This window comes from Mustela nigripes, chromosome 7 (genome assembly GCF_022355385.1).
Source record: "Mustela nigripes isolate SB6536 chromosome 7, MUSNIG.SB6536, whole genome shotgun sequence".
Taxonomy (NCBI): domain Eukaryota; kingdom Metazoa; phylum Chordata; class Mammalia; order Carnivora; family Mustelidae; genus Mustela; species Mustela nigripes.
Window position 1 is genome coordinate 463,682 of NC_081563.1, and position 17,860 is coordinate 481,541.

General features: G+C 62.8%; 1 protein-coding gene across 5 annotated transcripts in view; it reads left to right on the top strand.

Annotated features, from left to right (window-relative positions):
- The window catches only part of TPO (thyroid peroxidase), a 47,431-nt gene that overhangs the window by 6,405 nt on the left and 23,166 nt on the right, over window positions 1–17,860 (top strand). For 2 of the 5 annotated variants that reach the window (XM_059405059.1, XM_059405060.1), the window contains exons 1-4: window positions 8,386–8,715; window positions 11,748–11,832; window positions 15,317–15,486; window positions 17,345–17,477. In XM_059405059.1, coding sequence (XP_059261042.1) covers window positions 8,586–8,715; window positions 11,748–11,832; window positions 15,317–15,486; window positions 17,345–17,477 — 518 coding nt within the window. In that variant the 5' untranslated portion in view covers window positions 8,386–8,585. Of the gene's footprint in view, window positions 1–8,385; window positions 8,716–11,747; window positions 11,833–15,316; window positions 15,487–17,344; window positions 17,478–17,860 lie in introns of those variants that run through there. The other 3 variants (XM_059405062.1, XM_059405061.1, XM_059405063.1) reach the window with 3 other exon arrangements.

Sequence of the window (17,860 nt, forward strand, 5' to 3'; positions counted from 1 at the left end):
CAGGTAAAAAGAGAAGCCCTTGGGAAGGTCTCTTTCCTGCCCCTTCGTCCCGGCCCGGCCAGCCTGCGCACCTTGAAATGACCGGCGTGTCCCCTGCTGGTCGACAAGCTCCGTCCTCGTCCGTGTCTGCGGCAGGAAGGGCAGCGCGTCCAGCCCCGAGGGAGTGGGGCACGGGGCCCGTCGGTAGCAGCCCTCCCGAAGCAGCGGGTCCTGCCCACGGGTCTCCCCCAGAGCTGAGCCTGCACAGCGGTCCTTCCTGATGCACCATGTGGGCTGTGTCCCGAGGGACTTGGGAGTTCAAGCCAACCACTGGCCTGGGGACCCCAAGAGGAGCAGATACAGCGGCTCTTGTGGGCGGGCAGGCAGCGAGGGCCTCGGGCATGTGCGCATCAGAGACTCCTCCCGTGAGCCCAGGAGTCTGGGGTGCATGTGAGAAGACCCCAGCCCTGACCACCCGGGGACTCCTGTCTGCCCTAAGTGGCCCTGTGGGCTCTCGCCTGACGGGACCCCATGTTGTGGAGGTCCCAGCCTCAGCCAGAACGGAGGCTCAGGGGTATCCCCTACAGGCTGGTGGCCCCCCGGGCCCGCGTGCGGCTGGGGTCAGCTGGAACAGCCGACCCGTGCTCTGGTGGAGAAAGAGGCCCCAGAGGTCCTGAGGGTCCTGAGGGACATGAGAGCAGCCTGGTGGCTTCCTGGCAGCCGGGGGGGGGGGGGGGGTCGGGGGGGGGGGCGGGGGGGGGCGGGGGCAGGGACGGGCTGGGGCGGGTGCGTCGCTTGTAGGAGAGAGTGACAGGAGTCGAGTGCCCGTCCTGACAGCCGGGTCCCTGGATGACCGTGAGGGCAGAGCCCACGCGACCCCGCGCCCGTGTTGACAGCAGTTGCAATGTGGCCGCTCGTTACTGCGGCAGAGGGAGGCCTGCCTGAGTCCGGATTCCACCCGCTGTCCTGCGTGGACGTCTGTCAGTGCTACGTGGACGTCTCACGGCAAGAGAACCTATTGGGTCGCAAAAAGCCGCGCGTTCCCAGCACGAACCGTGTCTGGAGGTGAAATGAGACTCCGTGTGCTTCTGAAACCAAGGGGAGGCGCAGGGCAACGCAGGTGTGCGTTTCCACCTCCCAGGGACCCCGGTGCACGCACCTGCCGGGCAGCTCCTTGCGTGTCTCTTACCCACTGCGTCCGCCATGACGACGGCTGTGCTTCCCCGTGGCCGGCCGTGAGTGCCGAAGGGGCCGGCTTGACTTCACCGCCGTCAGGAGAGAAGAGAGTCCCGCAGCGGTCCCGTGCTGGGCCCCAGGGGAGGGGCAGTCTGGCCGCCGCTTCCTTCAGCGTGCTGAGCGCTAACCCGTGTGCCCTCAAAGTCCACCCGACGGAGCCCTAACCTCCGCCCTTCGGGTGCACCCGGAGATGGGGTCCTTCGAGAGGAACTTGAGTGAGGGCTTCAGAATGGGCCGAATTCCAGTGGGACCGTGTCCTGACAGCACTTGTTGCCTGGGTCACACATGCAGGAAGGGACAGCTGTGTGAGAACAGTGCAGGGCCCGGCCCGACCCCGTAGAGAGGCCTCCAGGGAAACCCGTGTGCCCACACCCAGATCTCGGACACCAGGATCTCAGCCGCCCCGGATCTCAGGGATCTCAGCCGCCCCACCAGCAGCTCCGCCAGGATTACGTCTCTGTTGCTCAAGCCCCTCCTCCGTGCTGACTTGCCTGACGACCCTGGGAAGAGACACCGGACCTTCCTTCCTCCTCGGCTTCACGGGTTCTTTACTGAAGCCTTCGACGGATTTCACAGGAGATGTGATGCTCCTAATTACCCCTCAAGCTTCATTTCACGTGACTGGTCTCCTGGTCATTCCCCGTGGTGCCTTCTCCAAACTACCCGGCCAGCGCCTTAGATCAGCCCCTCTCGCTCACTTGTTCGTCCCCACGTTCATGGATTCCGCTTGTGCCCCTCCTCGGTCCGCTCCTTCACACTGTCAAGGGCTCACACGTACCCGCCTTTTCTCGGCACCATGGACAGACCGAGAAACGAAACCGACTTCTCCGCGAGCCGTCCTGCCGCCCCGTTAACCGGAATCTCTCTCTCTCTCTGTCCCCGTCAGCTGCCCCCTCACACGTCCTCGTCCCCAGCAGGTTTTCCTCGCCACACCCGCGGCCGCCACTTCTGCACTTCTGTGTCCCACATCCGCATCCAGGATCTTCACAGGGATCCATCACACGCCACAGAAACGACTTCCCCGCTCGTCTTCCTGACCGGACGGCACGTTGGGTCAGTGCGGGAAGAACACGTCCGTCGAGCTCAAACCCGGGGGTGAAGGTGTGTGCGGGGCTTGTCGGTCCGATCCAGGAACACGACTGCCGTTTATTTCACGAGTCAATGTAAGAAGTTTCGACAGGATTGTCAGACCTTTTTTTTTTTTTTTTTTTTTTTTTATGACCTTTGTGGGCTTTTTAACTGTCACCACGCGCAGCCCGAGTCCAGCTAGAAAGAGGAAAGGGAGCTCTCGGACTGACGGTGGGTCATAGTGACATTGAACACACCCCTCGTGTTCCGCTGTTTCCCTTAATTGACTGAATTGACTGATTTACCCTCGTGTGAGCGATGCCTCCAGCTCAGAGGGAAGAAACGCCTCACCACGTTGCCCGAGGAAATGCTGTGTGCTTGCACGTCAGGAGTGAGCGGGGGCATGGACGTGTTTTCCCTGGAAACCACTCAAGGACGTTTACTGACCTTCACTGCTCAGGTCGGAGAGCGAAGCCCGGTGCTCCGGTGCGCTTGGACTCCAGAGCCCTTTGCAGGAGCTGCTCCCTCCACACCTGGCTGAGCCGCTGCATCGGCCCACGTGACAGTTCTTTAAAATCCCAATGTTAGGGGCACGTGGGGGGCCCAGTGGGTTCAGCCTCTGCCTTCGGCTCAGGTCATGGTCTCAGGGTCCTGGGATCGAGCCCCACATCAGGCTCTCTGCTTTTCCCAAGAGCCGCTCTTGGCTTGGTGCAGACTGACTTCGGAAAGGCTCCTGCGTGTCGTGTTCCTCTAACATGCGCCGAAATCTTTTCTTGATTTCTTCCTTAAAATGACACATTTTTTTTTAAAACCTTCCAAACAATTCCCTTTTCTAGGTTGCATTTATGCAGTTACTTAAATGACACAGCCTTCCAAGAACGGCCCAGCATTCGGTTTAAGCTCACCGTACACTGGTGCGTACGCACAACGCCAAACCACGGTCGACAGAAGAGCTGGCAAACCCTCCTCACACCCACTAGGATTTCTCTGAGGCCTCAAAGGAATTTAAATTCAGTACGAGAGTAAGAGCAATTACATGCCCTCCTGAGTCTCATCTCCAGAAGCTTCTGTTCAAAAGCCGCCCCAGGACAGTCAGGAGTCAGTGCGAGACACAGGGAGTGCCCATCCCGATCATGAGTCCTTGGGAGAGCGGAGGAGGGTGACCATGAACTGGAAGCTGCTAGAAGGCTCAGCCAGCCGGGGACTCTCCTCCACCTCCGCAGGGCGTCCGTGCACACACAAGGTCTCCTGCCACACAGCGTAGCTCACTGGCGTCCGATGGCAGGACCCGCCGCCCCTGCGCACGGAGGGTGAGCTGCCGTGACCATGCCCTGCCCGCAGCCGTGCGAGCCGTCTGCCGAAGTCACAAGTCCGGGACCGCATCCCAGCCTCTCCTGCGCTTCCCCTCACGTCCAGGGAAGCAGCCAGAGGGAAGCCGTGCTCAGGGCCCATGTGTGAGGATCCCCAGATTCCGCCGATGCCACAGCGTGCGGCTCCCGCCCGAGAGCCGGCCCAAGGGCCACAGGTCCCCGCCTCCCGCTCGGAGCCTGCGGTGTGTGACCCGTGTGGCCCCAGGGAGCTGGGGCGGCCCGCGCCAGGCTGAATCCTGGACCCTGCAGGCCTCCCGCAAGCATCTGGCCGGGCGGATGGCCACTTGTCAGGAGAGCCGCGGGCGAAGCCTGGATGAAGACTCTAACTTTATCAGGAACGTTAGCTGAGTTTGGATCCCAGGATTTCATTTTCTTCTTAAAAAGGGGCTCATTTAGATGACTGGAGGTTGACCTCAGAGTCGGACGGTGGTCGGGGATGCCCGGCCCCTCCCGCCAGCCCCCGGCGTCACTGACGGCGCAGACGGGGATGGGGCCCACTCATCCTCCTGACGGAGCCCCCTGTGGCCGCGCATCGGCCCCGACACCAAGCCGAGGGGATGCGTCCCCGAGTGCTCTTGTTCTCTTCCCATCGGTGACGGTCTTTCCTTTACAAAGACGACGTGCGCACAAGTCGGCCAACGGAAGGACCGACGACTGGCTGACGGTGGGTGAAGGGCACGAATGGGCTTCGGTTTGCAGAAACGGGCCTGAGGGCCACACCGGGGTGGGCGAGCTTTGAATGCAGCCACAGGCCTGTGTCCCTCGGAGTCGGGGAGTCCCCGGAGGAGGCATGACACCGGCCCGCAGAGCTCAGGGACCGGCAGGCATGAGGCCAGCGGAGCAAGAGGAAGAGGTTCTCTACCTGACGCTTCGGAGACCCGTGACCACACATGCCCGAAGCACCGGTGGCCCCGAGCTCCCCACTCGGACGAGCGGCTCATGGACCCCCGACTCCCAGAACAGTCACCCAGAACGGGTGCTTGAACTTGTACAGGAGCTTTCTCAGGACGCGAGTTCTCTGAGGACAAAACCCACAGTACTCTCTTCGAAGGCCAGCGTCAGACCATGTCGGGGACCGCGCACGCATGTGTGTGCACACCGAAGGTACTCACAGAGGCGTAAGCGCAGTCTCAGCAGTGACGCCGGTGGGTCCGCAGCAGGAAAGAGGGGGTCAGAGCCAGGGTTCCCCTCCGACCTCACGGTCACGGTGTATCCCCTGGGCACGGGGAGGCCACTGAGCAGTGGACGCTGGAAGAGGAGGAGAGGTCCATCAGGAGCCGTCACGGGTGACAGGGGTCCTGGCATCTGCGTGCGGAGCCAGCGAACCAGCAGTGGAAAGGAGCAGTGAAAGTGCCCACCAGTTCCGAACTCGAGGCTTTCCTCTCTGACCTGCTGAGGCCCCCACTGTCACCCCCCAGGCCCCCAGGGCCCAGGTCCATGCTTCAGAGCCTCCCACGAGCCACCAGTCTCCTGCGTGTCCCCCTCCAGCTGGCACCAGAAGTCCCAGAGCCCCATGTCACCGTCCCCCCGAGTCTCCCTCCACTGTCTCTAAGACAAGAGCCCAAGCTGCACACAGCACTAGCTGTCCGCTTCAGGCTGGCCCACTGGGCATCCCTCCCAGCCCCTGAGGAGCCGAGGTCCCCAGGACACAGGTGGCAGTGCAGACCCTCATTCCTGTGTGAGCCCAGAGACCCCAGTCCCTCCTACACACACAGGCGATGGTGCCAACGGTGACGGCGAGAAGGCCGGCTTCCCGGACCCTTCCCATCTGCCACCCGCACCCTGAGGCCACGCAGCCCCCTGACCACATGTCCCTGTGCCCCGTGGCTTCCGTCTGGGCCTCACCATCGGTCAGAGCCACTATAGGACAAAGGCACACGGGCCCCCGAGCTCTGCTCTGACCACCTCGCTGGCACTGATGACGTTCTGTTGGTGATGATTTAGGTCCACGTCCCACCTCCACTTCCCGCCAGCTTCATCCTGTCCTTGGAGCTTCAGGGAAAGGACTGAAATGTATTTTTGCTGGGAGAGTCCTGGGCATTCCAGCAGAAGCCAACGTGGGAGAAAACTCCTGGTCCCCTTGCCCCACACAAGCCTGCCCTGCACTCCAGGACCCTGTGCCCCCCACGATCCCCTGAGGGCCCGGCACGGAACCCGCCCCCATGGCTAGCAAGCCACGGGAGCTCGGAGCTCTTCCTGGATTTTGTCACTGAGGGCTTCCTGCACCTGGAGGACAAGGTCCTCCCAGCCCCCGTGACCTGGACCCGTCAGGTAAGAGAGGTCGGACGGGACCGCAGGACAGGTGGTGTCCACTTCAGCTCGATGATCGTGGGGCCGCCCAGTGCCATCGCTTCGGACAAAGCACACCGACGACCAGAACTTGTCCTTCGCAAGGGAAGACCTGGTGGGTTTTGATCCTGGCTGAACTGTTCACTTTGTGTCAACTCAACCAGTATCATCCCACTGGGCTGGGCAGGAGGAACCTCCATCACTGTCCCTGACGGGGTCGAGGGAAGGCCGCCCCAAAACAGTTACTGAAGGGACAGCCGTGCGGGAAGGGGCCTCGGCCGCTCCTCTGTCCCCCACGGAGCAGGAAGGAGGTGTTCCAGGTGAGGGGTGCGCTCCACGGCAAGCGGAGACGTCCTTGTCGCCAGGGCAGGACATTGAGAGCCGAGAAGGCCGTGTGGACACCCCCGGAACCCGTGTGGAACTCCTCACGACTGGAATCTCCCTGGGTCGGAAGCCCCTTGTCCTCCAGCTCCTGGCACGGTCCATGTCCAATCTCCGCACAGCCCACACACCGCCTGCCTCGGGCCGACCTCAGGTCGGAAGGTCATTGCTGGGCCTCCGAGTAAAGCTTCGTGTTTCTCCTGTTCATCTGTCTCACGTCCACGGGATTCCTCGTCCTGCGGGAAGACCCCACAGTTAGAGGAAGATGTTTCCTTCCCTTCATTCCCAAAAGCCAACTTTCTCGACCTAATTTCAGCCCTTGTGGATCTTTAGATCATCTGACACCATCGTTCAATGCTGCGACTTAAGTGTAAGCTCCTCGGGGACGTCCCCAGGCCTGGCCTTTTCTGCACTGGACCCCAGTGTTTAAGGACGTGTCTTTCCCTGTCCCCAAGGGCCTCGCTGTGCTGGAGGGAAGCCATCAGGGACCAGCAGGACTAGCTGCGCAGAAGCCCGTCTGCGGGGCCGTCAGTGCCACCCACCACCCCAGTGTCCTGGGTCAGCTCGACAGGACTCCCCTCCACGGTTGCCAGCCCCAGCCAGCTGCCTCGCGGAGCGCCTCTCAGGAGGGCACAGGGCACGTCCAGAGGGGTTTGGGACTGCGGTGTAGACCCGGGTGACCATCACACAAGTCTCAGCCCCTGACCGGCAGGCAGGGACATTCACGCAGCTGAACAGCGGAGCTGACCTCAAGTCTGCTCGGGTTCCCCTGCTGGGACCGCGGGGTGCTGGGTTTCTCAAATGCGAGCCCGGGATTTCTGCTAATACTAAGTCTATAAAAAGCACTGGATGAACTCTGAGTATAGTACGTCCCAAATACGTCAGACACGCAGACTTTTCAAAAATGTGCTGTTTCTCAGGAAGCCACACTCATCCGGGTGCCAGCATTTTGTCCGAAAGTAACTTTCCTGGTCTGAGCGTGTTGGGCTGCCATAGCATCTGCATGGAAAACCCAAAAGGAAGAGCCTGGCCCTGGGGAAAGGGGTGCCCTCTGGGAGCCCTGGGGTGGGGCCCAGGACGGGGGTGACTCCCGTCAGAGTGGGTTCGCCCAGGCCTTCCAGGGACCCCCAGACCCACGCTCCCACCGACCCTTCAGTGCTTGCACTTGGAAAGACAGGTCAACACCGGCCAAAGCAGCTTACTCCCCTAGCCATGGGGCGTCGGCTCCGAGACCCTACAACGGTCACAGGTGATGCTTGTTGGCTTTGTGCTGGGGGTGTGGGATCCCGGGACGGATCCTCACTCAGCCCTGCTATACCCCCACCACTTCCCACACCTGCTTCACGTACACCAGGAATTCCCTTGTCTACCTTGGAACCTCTTGCCTGTTTTTTCCTTATGGGGGGGGCGTGGGGGCTGCTCTCCTGGAGAAGGCGCGGTGCTGCGGGAGCGAGTGCGAAAGAAGAGAAGGGAGACCGTTTTCATGAAGCAGAAACCGAGAGGCTTGGGGGGGAGACCGCGTCTGCGTCTCCACAGACAGCCGAGGGAAGGCAGGACAGCGGCGTCCTCAGAGCCGCCGTGGACTCGTGCCGGGCTGACCACATTCCTGCCGAGGCGCACAGCCTCAGAGGAGGCCAACCACGGAAACCCTTCCTCCCTCCCGTCCACAGGGAGCCCCGTGCCCATCTCCGGCTCGTGGCGCAGACCCGCCGGGGTCGGCGTGGGGAGCCCTGCCTCCTGCACACACCTTACTCGCCAGACCCCGGGACAGGCGCCTGTTCACCGTCTAGGCAGGAAGGAATGACGGCCCCAGTGTCCAGGCCCCAGGGACCCACGGGGACCGGCATGTGGTCGGGCGGCCTCTGAAGGCCGAGGTCCTTTTCTAGAAGGGAAGGAGAGGAGGGGTGACTGTAGCTGGCTTCTTCCTCCTCAACACACATGCCTTCTCCTTCTTCCTGGCGGGGGCGGGGGCTCCACCCCAGAGGACCTGGACGGGGGACTCTTGCTCCTGGCGACATCCCGGAGGCTTGGCGCCAGCCAAGGGCGTGAGAGCTGCCCGGCCGGTGACGCTCGAGCGGGCACCGAAGAGCAGGAGGGTTTATAGGGCGGCCGCAGCCGTCCGGGAGGCAGGTCAGAGTCTTTGGGCCTCAGACCCAGCTGGGGGGACGCTGAGCGCGGTGCTGGACGCGTGGGGAAGAGCCCGATGACAGGGTGTCCCGCTCCCAAGGTCCCAGAGAAGCCGCTCGTGTGGACGTCACCCTGATGGGCCGCTTGTTCTCAGCCGGTTCCGCCGTCAGAAGGAGAGCACTTGCCGTCCTGGGCGTCACGCTGGCGGCGGCCTGTGCCCATGGCCTCTTCCCCTTCCTCCGGAGAGGCCAGGACCTCCTGTGGGGTGAGTAACGAGTGAATGCCGCCTCTGGCCTCGGGAAGCCGCTGTCCACAGCCACGGAAACAGACAGCGGCGCGGCGGCCCTGAGAGCCAGGCGAGGCACCTGCCGTGTTTCCTCCTGCGTCCCGAGAAGGGAGCCATGGGTCTGGAGGGTGGACGAGTCTCAACTCGGTCCTGTCGGAAGAGTAATCCAGGGTCTCTACCACAAGACTCTCCATTTCACTGGCTTGACTATCTGAAAAAACTGTCTTTGGGAGAAATCACGTGTTCCTTTCTGGGCGTGGTGTGCGTCTGGGACACGGGGTGCGCAGTGTCAGGTGTGGTCCGGAGCTTGCAATGGCCAGGACTCAAGCTCGGCGTCTGTTTGGCTAAAAAAAAAAAAAAAGAAAAAGAAAAAGAAAAGAAAAGAAAGAAAAAGAAAAAGAAAAAGAAAGAAAAAAAAGGCACCAAACACCTCTGGCTGCCCGCCCCCCCCCGGGACGCACACTGTCCCCAGCAGGCTCCTGCGTCCCCACAGCCCGGCGGGGCTGTCTACGGACTCCTCAGCAGTGGGAGGACCCTCGCGCTGACAGCCCCCGTCCCACCCCTGCTGGGCCCCACTTCTCCCAACTCCACTGGACTCGGGGCTTCGTGACCATGTGGAAAGTTGCACCGACATCCCTCACAGACCCCCGTTCCCCTAAGAAAGCGCCCAACGCGTCCCAGGCAGCAGGAAGCCTGAGCGAGCGCTGGGCTCAGAGAACATGGGTCTACACGCGCCCCTTCCCTCGCCACACCTGCCACACGCAGGAGCATGGGAAGTCGTCCGTCGCGGGGACCCCGACAGGCCACGCCGTGCCGAGTGCCCTGCGTCTGGACGACGGCAGGAAAGGACACCAGACGCGCGTTTCAGGCACCGCAGGAAAGGCGGGCTCATCTCGCCCACGTGAACCCGCGGTGCCCGTGCTGCTCGACAGCTGTCCTGTGACTTACCTAATCTGTCCTTCTATCGGACAGCCCCCCCCATGTAAAACCACGGTAGCACCAGCGGGGTCATGCGGCTGTGGCGGCTGAGTTGTCGTGGATCGGAGACGCCCACAGACCATCACACACACGGTCAGCTGTGGACATCACAGTCCACGAATTGGGGCGTCTGGTCTCTGCGGCTTCGCCGGAGCCCCACACGCCACCGCCCGCCGGAGGCCGCGACCCGCGTCTGCAGGACTCAGAGCCACACACCGATTGCGCACGAGGACGCATCTCGTCAGGTTTTGCCCGGGGCTGTGGATGCCGCGTCGCGGGCGTTTTAGCATCAACCGGAGCATTTTGAGGCTTGTTAACCGTTTACAAATTACCTATTTGGAGAACATTTCTCTCACTGTGTCCGACCTCGCGTTCGTTGACAGAGGACAGTGTTTTCCCGGCTGACCACCAGCTCACCGAGGTTCCCCGAAAGATCACTGTCGTGGGTCACGTTTCTCAGCCCCTGTCCAACTCGTGATGCTGCTCTGTTCTCCGGGGTTTGCGTTCTCATCACAGCGCTGGGGTCTTCGTGGGGCAGCCAGGAGGGTGGCTACCGGCGGGCTCGCTGCTGGGCCCTCGCCCCGGCGTGTCCATTCTGGGCTCGGCCCCAGGAGGGCCCCAGAGGCCCACGTCCAGGGCCTGGTCACCCCTGGGAGGGCCCCAGGAGCCCGACGTACAGCTGTGTCCAAGCGGCACCTGCCCTGCAGCGTGCTTCCCAGGCCCTTAAGTACGAGGTCCCCCAGCTCTTGGTGGCCAGTCCCGTCTCCCAGAGTCCCGGGATGATGCACAGAATTGTGTCTGTCCCATAACACATTCAGAGGCTGCAGGGGGTGCAGGGGGCTGGAGAGGGTGCGTGAGGGTGTCTGTGCCGGGCTCTGTCCCCCCGGACTTGGGAGGCGGCTGGGGTCTCCGCCTCGGGCACCTGCGGTCTCGGGCCGCATAGACGCCCCTCCCGGCTCAGAGACTGGTTCTTCCTGCAGTGGGGTCATTAGCGAAGATTTAGGACAAAAAAGGACAGAAGAGAGCTGCCGAGAGTTCTCACGGTGTCGGTAGATTTCCTGGACGTCTTGTGCCCACCGCCTCCTAAATACAGACATTTCCATCCTAAACAGTTTAATTCCTACAAAGGTGTATGTGCTTGAAAGTATTCTGGTAGTCTATTTATCTTTACAAATTATGCATTTCCTTTCATGAAGTATTGATTATGCAAGGTTTGTTAGTAACAGAAGCTACTTGGGCACCCCTCGAAGCACTTGCTGCTTTACATTATTCGTTTGGAGCCTCGTGTCTGAACCCAGGAGCGCAATCTTGGGTTGCAGGTTAGTCTGGGTCACTCTGACAAGCCGCCCCGACCGGCTGGCGTGCACGCAGGAGACGAGCGCGTCTCACGCTCTGGCTGCCGCGGGTGCAGGTCCGGAGCCCGTTTCGTGTTGGGAGAGGCGGCGGGCAGACGCACCGGGCTGTGTCCCTGCTGGAAGCGGCCCTCGGCCCGTCTTAGCCATCCCATCACGGGGTCGGCCTGTGGCTGTCCTCACATCGTCCCGCTGGGCGCGGCTTCCGCGTATGAATTTCGAGGGCCGTGAACATGGGGACCGGTGAAGCATTTCAAGCATGAAATAAAATTCAACGCGAGTCTTGTCATTGGAGACTGCCGGCACATTTCAGTAATTTGTCCTTTCTTAAGTGCACACGTAAAATAGGGAAAGTTTACGAGCTTCTGTGTCCTGGTGAGGGAACAGAGGACTCGGCTCCTTGCAGTCACGGAGGGGTCTGGGCCGGGGGAGCGAGACAGTGCGGGGAGGCGGTGGGAGTGGGCAGGACCCTCTGCTCCTTGCACTGCGTGGGCAGCTCTGGGGGGCTCGTGCCTCCTGTGAGATGTGGAAACAAGGCCCACGGGGAGCCGGCCAGGACCCCTCCAGACAGGGCTCAGGGGCCGTGGGCTTGTCGCTGCCTCGCGCTGCCCTTGGAGGACACTGAATGTGGCAGAGGAGTCTGCGCTCGGACAGGGTTCACCATGCTGTTTTGTTCCACAGGACGGAGCGGAGACCCTCCTGTGCTCAGCGTCGTGGAGGAGACCAGACGCATGGTGGACCGCGCCATCTACCACACCGTGAAGAGGTGGGCTTTCCGCGGGGGACACAGGAGGGCAGGTCACTAGGGCCGGTGCCCGGGCCGCGCCGCCGGCTTCGCCATCTCCTCCTTACAAAGCGGGAACTCCCGCGCATTTGCTCACTTCCTGGTGTCAAGGGGAAGATCCCGAAAGAACCGGTATTCAGTCCCAGACTCTGTCTCTAGGGTAGCCCAGAGCAAACCACGGGGAACTCGCCCTGACGCACATCTGCGGTCTTGGCAGTGGACGGGGTCCCGGGACAGGGGGCTACTTGTCTTGGGGCAGGCGGGAGGAGCCGAGACCAGAGCGGGGGTGGAGGACACCGCAGGACACAGACGTTCGGTGCAGGACAAGCCCGTCCTTCTGGTTTCAGTCGTAAGAAACCCCTCGGCTTTAACACGCAGTCGACCTCCGTACTGAGGACACGGTGGTCTCACATGGGATGTTTGCAAAACAAACAGAACAGCTAAGGAGCGGGTTTTGTCCTCACAAGCTCGTCTCGTTGGTGGCTGACTAACGGTTACAGATGCTCTTACTGGGGACGGTGACATCCACATGGGGTCCAGGGAGCCAAATCAGCAGAGACCCAGGCCCAGGGCGATACCTGCCCTTCCCTGGACGCCTGCATGCCCCGCGGGGCATCACCCACCCCTGCACTCCTGGACCCACACTTTGTTTTTACAACAAACCTGTCCCTGGTCCGCTTGCCGGGGAGCCCTCTTTCGGGCAGTGCACCGCTGAGCGTGGCTGATCCGCGGGGCCCCCACTGCCGTGGGCGGGCCACGCGGGGGGCCCAGGCTCCAGGCCCTGCTCCTTGGCGGCTGCCACCACGGGGTCCTTCTCCTCTGGAATGGCGGTGGGTGCAGTCACACAGTCTTACTGTCGCTCGTCTGACGGCTCTTTCCCATGCTGCTTCCTCGTGCCTACCAGGGAGGCAGCATCTGGAGTCCCCAAGGGATGTCCTCCTAGACCCATGGTCCCCATCGCCTAAAGCTCCGCCCCTTCCCAGACCCACCACTGGGCATACTGACCATGGGGGCGTGGGACCCACACCGGTGTAGGGGAGGGTCTGCGCCCCTGTCTTTTGCCCCGGAGAGGAGGGCTTCCGTGCTGTGCGGGCGCTAGGGCCGTTCCACGGAGGGAGACGCCACTTCTGCCTCCCGTGCTGCCCCCTTTCTATGCAGACTCCATGCCCAGCATTCGGCTTGGACTCGGGACCCTGAGAGTGAGAGTGGGGGCTCTGCTGACAGCCGTCCAGGCGCCCCTCAGGGCGGCCCCTTTCAAAGCATCCTTGAGGGTGGACAGGAGCAAAGACAGTCAACGCCCTTTGTCTCACGAGGTGTTGAGAAATAACCCAGAGCCGAGGAGACTGTTCCCCAGGAGTATCTGTCCCCGTGCGCACGCCACGCTGGCGTCTTGCAAACTTCTCCACAACCCCGTCCTTCCAGGGACCAGCAGGGCTGGGGCCACATCCGTTTGTCCCCAGCCTGCTCCCGGGGTCGGCGGCCGCCCCCATGACTCTGGGCTGCGGGTGTGGCCCTGCGTGTGGCATCCTCCCGACAGCGCAAACCAGGTCCCTCGAGGTCTTCCTCAGGACGCCCGGGCTTCTCCCTAGATTCTGAGCCGAGCTCTGCCCTCGGCCAAGGTGTCACCTGGGGAGGGGAGGGCGCCTGCCGTCTCAAGGCCCCCGACCCGGCGGTCTCGTCCACGGGTCTGCCGGCGAGCGGAGGCTGGCCTGAGTCTCCTCCCGTCGTTGAACTCTGAGGACAAAGAAACGGGGTCCTCGGGCTTCACGGCCCTTGTCGGGGCCACCCGGTCCAGGCTCACGAGGAGCAGAAGCGAGGGAGGAAGACGTGGCGTCTCAGTCCTGCTGAGTCTCCTCGTGCGAACGCCAGCCTGCGCAGCGAGAACGGGGCTGCAGACGGGTTTCACCGCTCGGGTTTGCGGTGATGTACGTGGAAACGCAAAGACAAGAGAGCCAATGAGGAAGGTCATCGGTGAGGTCTTCGGAGGTTGTTTCTAGAAGTTTCTTCAAGAGACCTTTGAAGACCAGCATCGCGCAAGGAGGCACTGAAGGTGCAAAGCAAACTCACAGTTCACTGAGGTCCTTACGGTTTGAATCCGGGAGACGCAGTTTCCGGAGGACCCGGAGACATGCTCTGGGGTGGGAGGTGCCTACAGGGGCGAGCCCGCGGCCCTCCTCGCTCGCCGACACGGACTTCTTTGGGGGACTGTTCTCCTGCCCCCGCAGTCTCAGGGAGCCCCAGAAAGGCCGCGGCTGGCACTGTGGTGGCCAGTGTCTGGGGCCGGGGTCCCGTGTCTCCGCTGACTGGTATGTCAGCTTCTACCAAAAATTCATTACAGGGACACCTGGGGGGCTCAGTGGGTTAAAGCCTCTGCCTTCAGCTCAGGTCGTGATCCCGGGGTCCTGGGATCGAGCCTCAAGGCAGGCCCCCTGCTCGGCGAGCAGCCTGCTTCCCCCTCTCCCACTGCCCCTGCTTGTGCTCCGTCTTTCACTGTGTCTCTCTCTGTCAAATAAAATAAAATCTTAAAAGAAAGAAAACTTCGCGGTGACCTGGTGTCACGCGACATCCAGAGCTCTTCATGGAAGTTCTGGGCCGCGTGCATCGGTGTCACGTCAGGTTCACTTCGCTGTGTCCGCCGTGTCCGCCGCGTCTGTCACCGGCTGTGCCCCCGACGCCAGCTACTTGGCTCTCAATGACGGAGTGTCGTAAACTGAGCGTCATTGTGGCCGTGGGCAGCCGAGGTGTTCGGGGCGACAGCCCGAGGTGAGTGGTTCTCGGCCCAGCACCGGCCGCCCCAGTCCCTCAGTGCGACTCGGGCTTCTTACTGACGCATGGTGGCCCACGGGGTTGCGGCGGGAGGCGGGAACTTGGCTGATCCCGCCGCCGAGTCATCCGTGTCGGGAGCCGCACATCTCAGGGCGGCTGGAGGGGCTTCCTGCCGCTCCGCCTGAGGCCGCGGGGGTCCACTCTGCAGCCCCACCCGGGCAGGGGCCAGCTCGGACCCCTGCCCCCAGGGCGATGGCCCCAAAGTGCCGTGGGCAGGGGCTGGACGGATCCCCTGGGGCTGGAGCTGCTGGGACGCGCGTGGCCGGGGACGCAGGGTGCTGGGGACCCAGCACGGTGCTTCCGGTCCCACCACAAAGGCTCTGTTGCCTTGTCCTGCCCTGCGGGGACCGGTTCTCTGACAGGGAGCGGGGCCAGCCTGTGAGCACGGGCTCACCCGGGAGCTCCAGGGGGCTGCGCGCAGGGCCCCTGACTCACCAGCCGGGGCACAGCACAGGCGTCTAACTCGATGCTGACAAGGTTTATCGCCCCCAAGTCCTGTCCGGCCCACGACCTCTGGATGCGCCCGTCTTCGACCCCACATGGGGCAGGCCCTGCACATACTCTGCTGAAGTGAGTACTGACTCCTTACGAGAACAGCCCCAGACGAATAACCCGTGTTACTTCTCCCCTCGCGCCGCAGAGACCTCCGCCAAAGAGGGGTCCCGTCTCCGTCACAGCTTCTGTCTTTCTCCAAACGCCCTGAGCCGACCAGCCGCGCCGTCTCCCGTGCGGCCGAGATCATGGAAGCCTCCGTGCAGGCCCTGAAGACAAGAGTCTCCGGGAAGCTCCGGAGATCCTGGCCTCCCACCGGTGAGCCCCCGAGGTGCCCCCCCAGCAGCGGCCCCGAGGGGCAGAGCCTGGGCTGGGAGGGAATGCACAGAGCGCCTCTCGCTCGCCTCCCTGCTCGGTCCCAGACAGACGCGGTGGGTCTGTCACCGCGGCTCCAGCAGGCGTGGGATGCGTCTGGGTTCGCCTGGGAGGTGGCGGTCCCTCTGTGGTCCAGACTGAAGCGCGGCGGCGGCTCAGCCCCTGGCAGCCTGTGTCGTGGCATCCAAGAGCCGCCGAGCCCTGGTGGTGAGACGGGGCGGCCAGGGACTGCGGGGACAGCAGGAGCCGCGCGGGCTGTGCGAGGGGTCCCGTTGCTGTAGCAGCCGGCAAGGAGACGAGCCCCGCCCTGCTGGGTGCCGTGGCCTCCGTGACCTCCTCCGGGCCTCTGAGAACCGGTTTGCCGGACTCTGAACGGGGGACAGCAGTGGCTGCCGGCAGAGCCTCCGAGCAAGGCCGCCCGTTGGTGCACACGGGGCGCGGCCGGCCGGACCCGGGCAGCGTATGAGCCCTGGTGGGGAAGGAGCAGACCAACCCGGGCTTCTCACGAGCCGCGTGGTCCCCAGGTCCCTCCCCCAAAGAGCCGCAGACACTTCCTGTGGACTTAGCCTTTGTTTCTTTTATTGAGTTTTATGTTTTTAATTTATTTCACATTTTTATTTAAATTCTACGTAGGTGACACATATGGGAAAATTGGTTTCAGGAGTAAAACTTGGTGATTCCCCTCCAGCAGCCCCTCCCCCCCTGCCCCTCCCCACCCTCCTCCAGCAGCCCCTCCCCCTCTGCCCATCCCCCACCCTCCTCCAGCAGCCCCTCCCTCCGCGACAGCCGTAAGAGTCTCCGATGGTGCATTTCCCTCTCTCTCCCCTCCCGCATTCCCATAGGTTCATCTGCCTTTTTTTTAAGGTTTTATTTATTTATTTGACAGAGGGAGACCCAGCGAGAGAGGGAGCACAAGCAGGGGGCGTGGGGGAGGGAGAAGCAGGTCCCGGCCCAGCAGGGAGCCCAGCGTTCCATCCCAGGACCCTGGGACCAGGACCTGAGCCGGGGGCAGTTGTCTAAGGACTGAGCCACCCGGCGCCCCATCTGCTTTGCTCCTTGAATCCCTGGTGCGCGTGGGTCACATGGTGTTTGTGGTTCTCTCGCTGACTTACCACGTGAAACCCTCCGGCTCATGCCCTGGCGGGGAACCCTCCGGCTCATGCCCTGGCGGGGACGCCCCTTCTCTTTCTCTCTGTGTCAAACGGATGCATCCTTCCCAGGGTCCCCTAGGGAAGCTCCTGGCCCTGGCCCCTCCTCCGCCGTCCTCACGGCTTTATCTCGAAGATCTGTACAACTCGTCTTGGAGAAGTGACCAAAGGTTCCTTCTGGGACCAACAGGGAAGCGTGCCGGCAGCACGTGCTTGGGGAAACACACGAGCTTCTGGGCCCCAACCCAGAGAGGGTGGGGAGAAGGGAGCCAGCAGTCCAGCTGGCGAGAGCCAGGCTCCGCGCTCCAGCGCCGATGCTGCCCGCACCCCTGACCGGCCGGGGGCCGAGCTCTGCTGGCCGCCCCATCTCACTGCCAGGGCGCAGAGGCTTGTCGGGGACGCGACCCCGCGGGTGCCCTGTCTCCAGGGGACCAGAGCACTGACCGGCTTTCCTGAACGGTCACAGCAAACATGGGTTTTAAAAGCCCATTTCCTCGCGTGGAGGGTGTGTGACGGCGTTGTCGAGAGCACGGGTTTGAAGAAGGAAGCCCTGGCCCCGGCGCGGACGCCTCTGATGTGGCGGGGCTGTCTGCGACCGCCTTGCCCCGTGTAGGACGCGGTGGGCTCATCCTCACACACGGCTTCCTCCCCAGATGTCCTGCCAGAAGACGTGCTGAACACAGTCGCGAACGTGTCCGGATGCTTGCCCTACATGCTGCCCCCAGAGTGCCCAGACACCTGCCTGGCCGACAAGTACCGGCTCATCACGGGCGCCTGCAACAACAGGTCGGCGTGTCCTCCAGACCGGCCCCGCCTCGGGGGGTAGGGGGCAGTGGCATTCCATCCCAGGAGGCTGCAGACCGCCGGGGTCTTGTCCCACCGCAGCACACCCTGGACCCCCACCTGTCCGGCTTGTCGCCAGGTGTGTCCCCGACCTGACCCGATCCAGTAGTGTCCCCTAGACGCTGCCCCACCCCGTCTGTGGGTGTCCCATAGACACCTGCCCATGCCGTCTGCGGGTGTCCCTTGGATGCTGCCCCACCCCTTCCACAACGTGTCCCCTAGAATCGGGTTCTGGGAAGGCCCAGGAGCCATAGGTTCAACTGAGATCAGAACCCTGAGAAGGCGCAGGGCCAAGGAATGTGGCTCTGTTGGGCCCGGATGTCAGT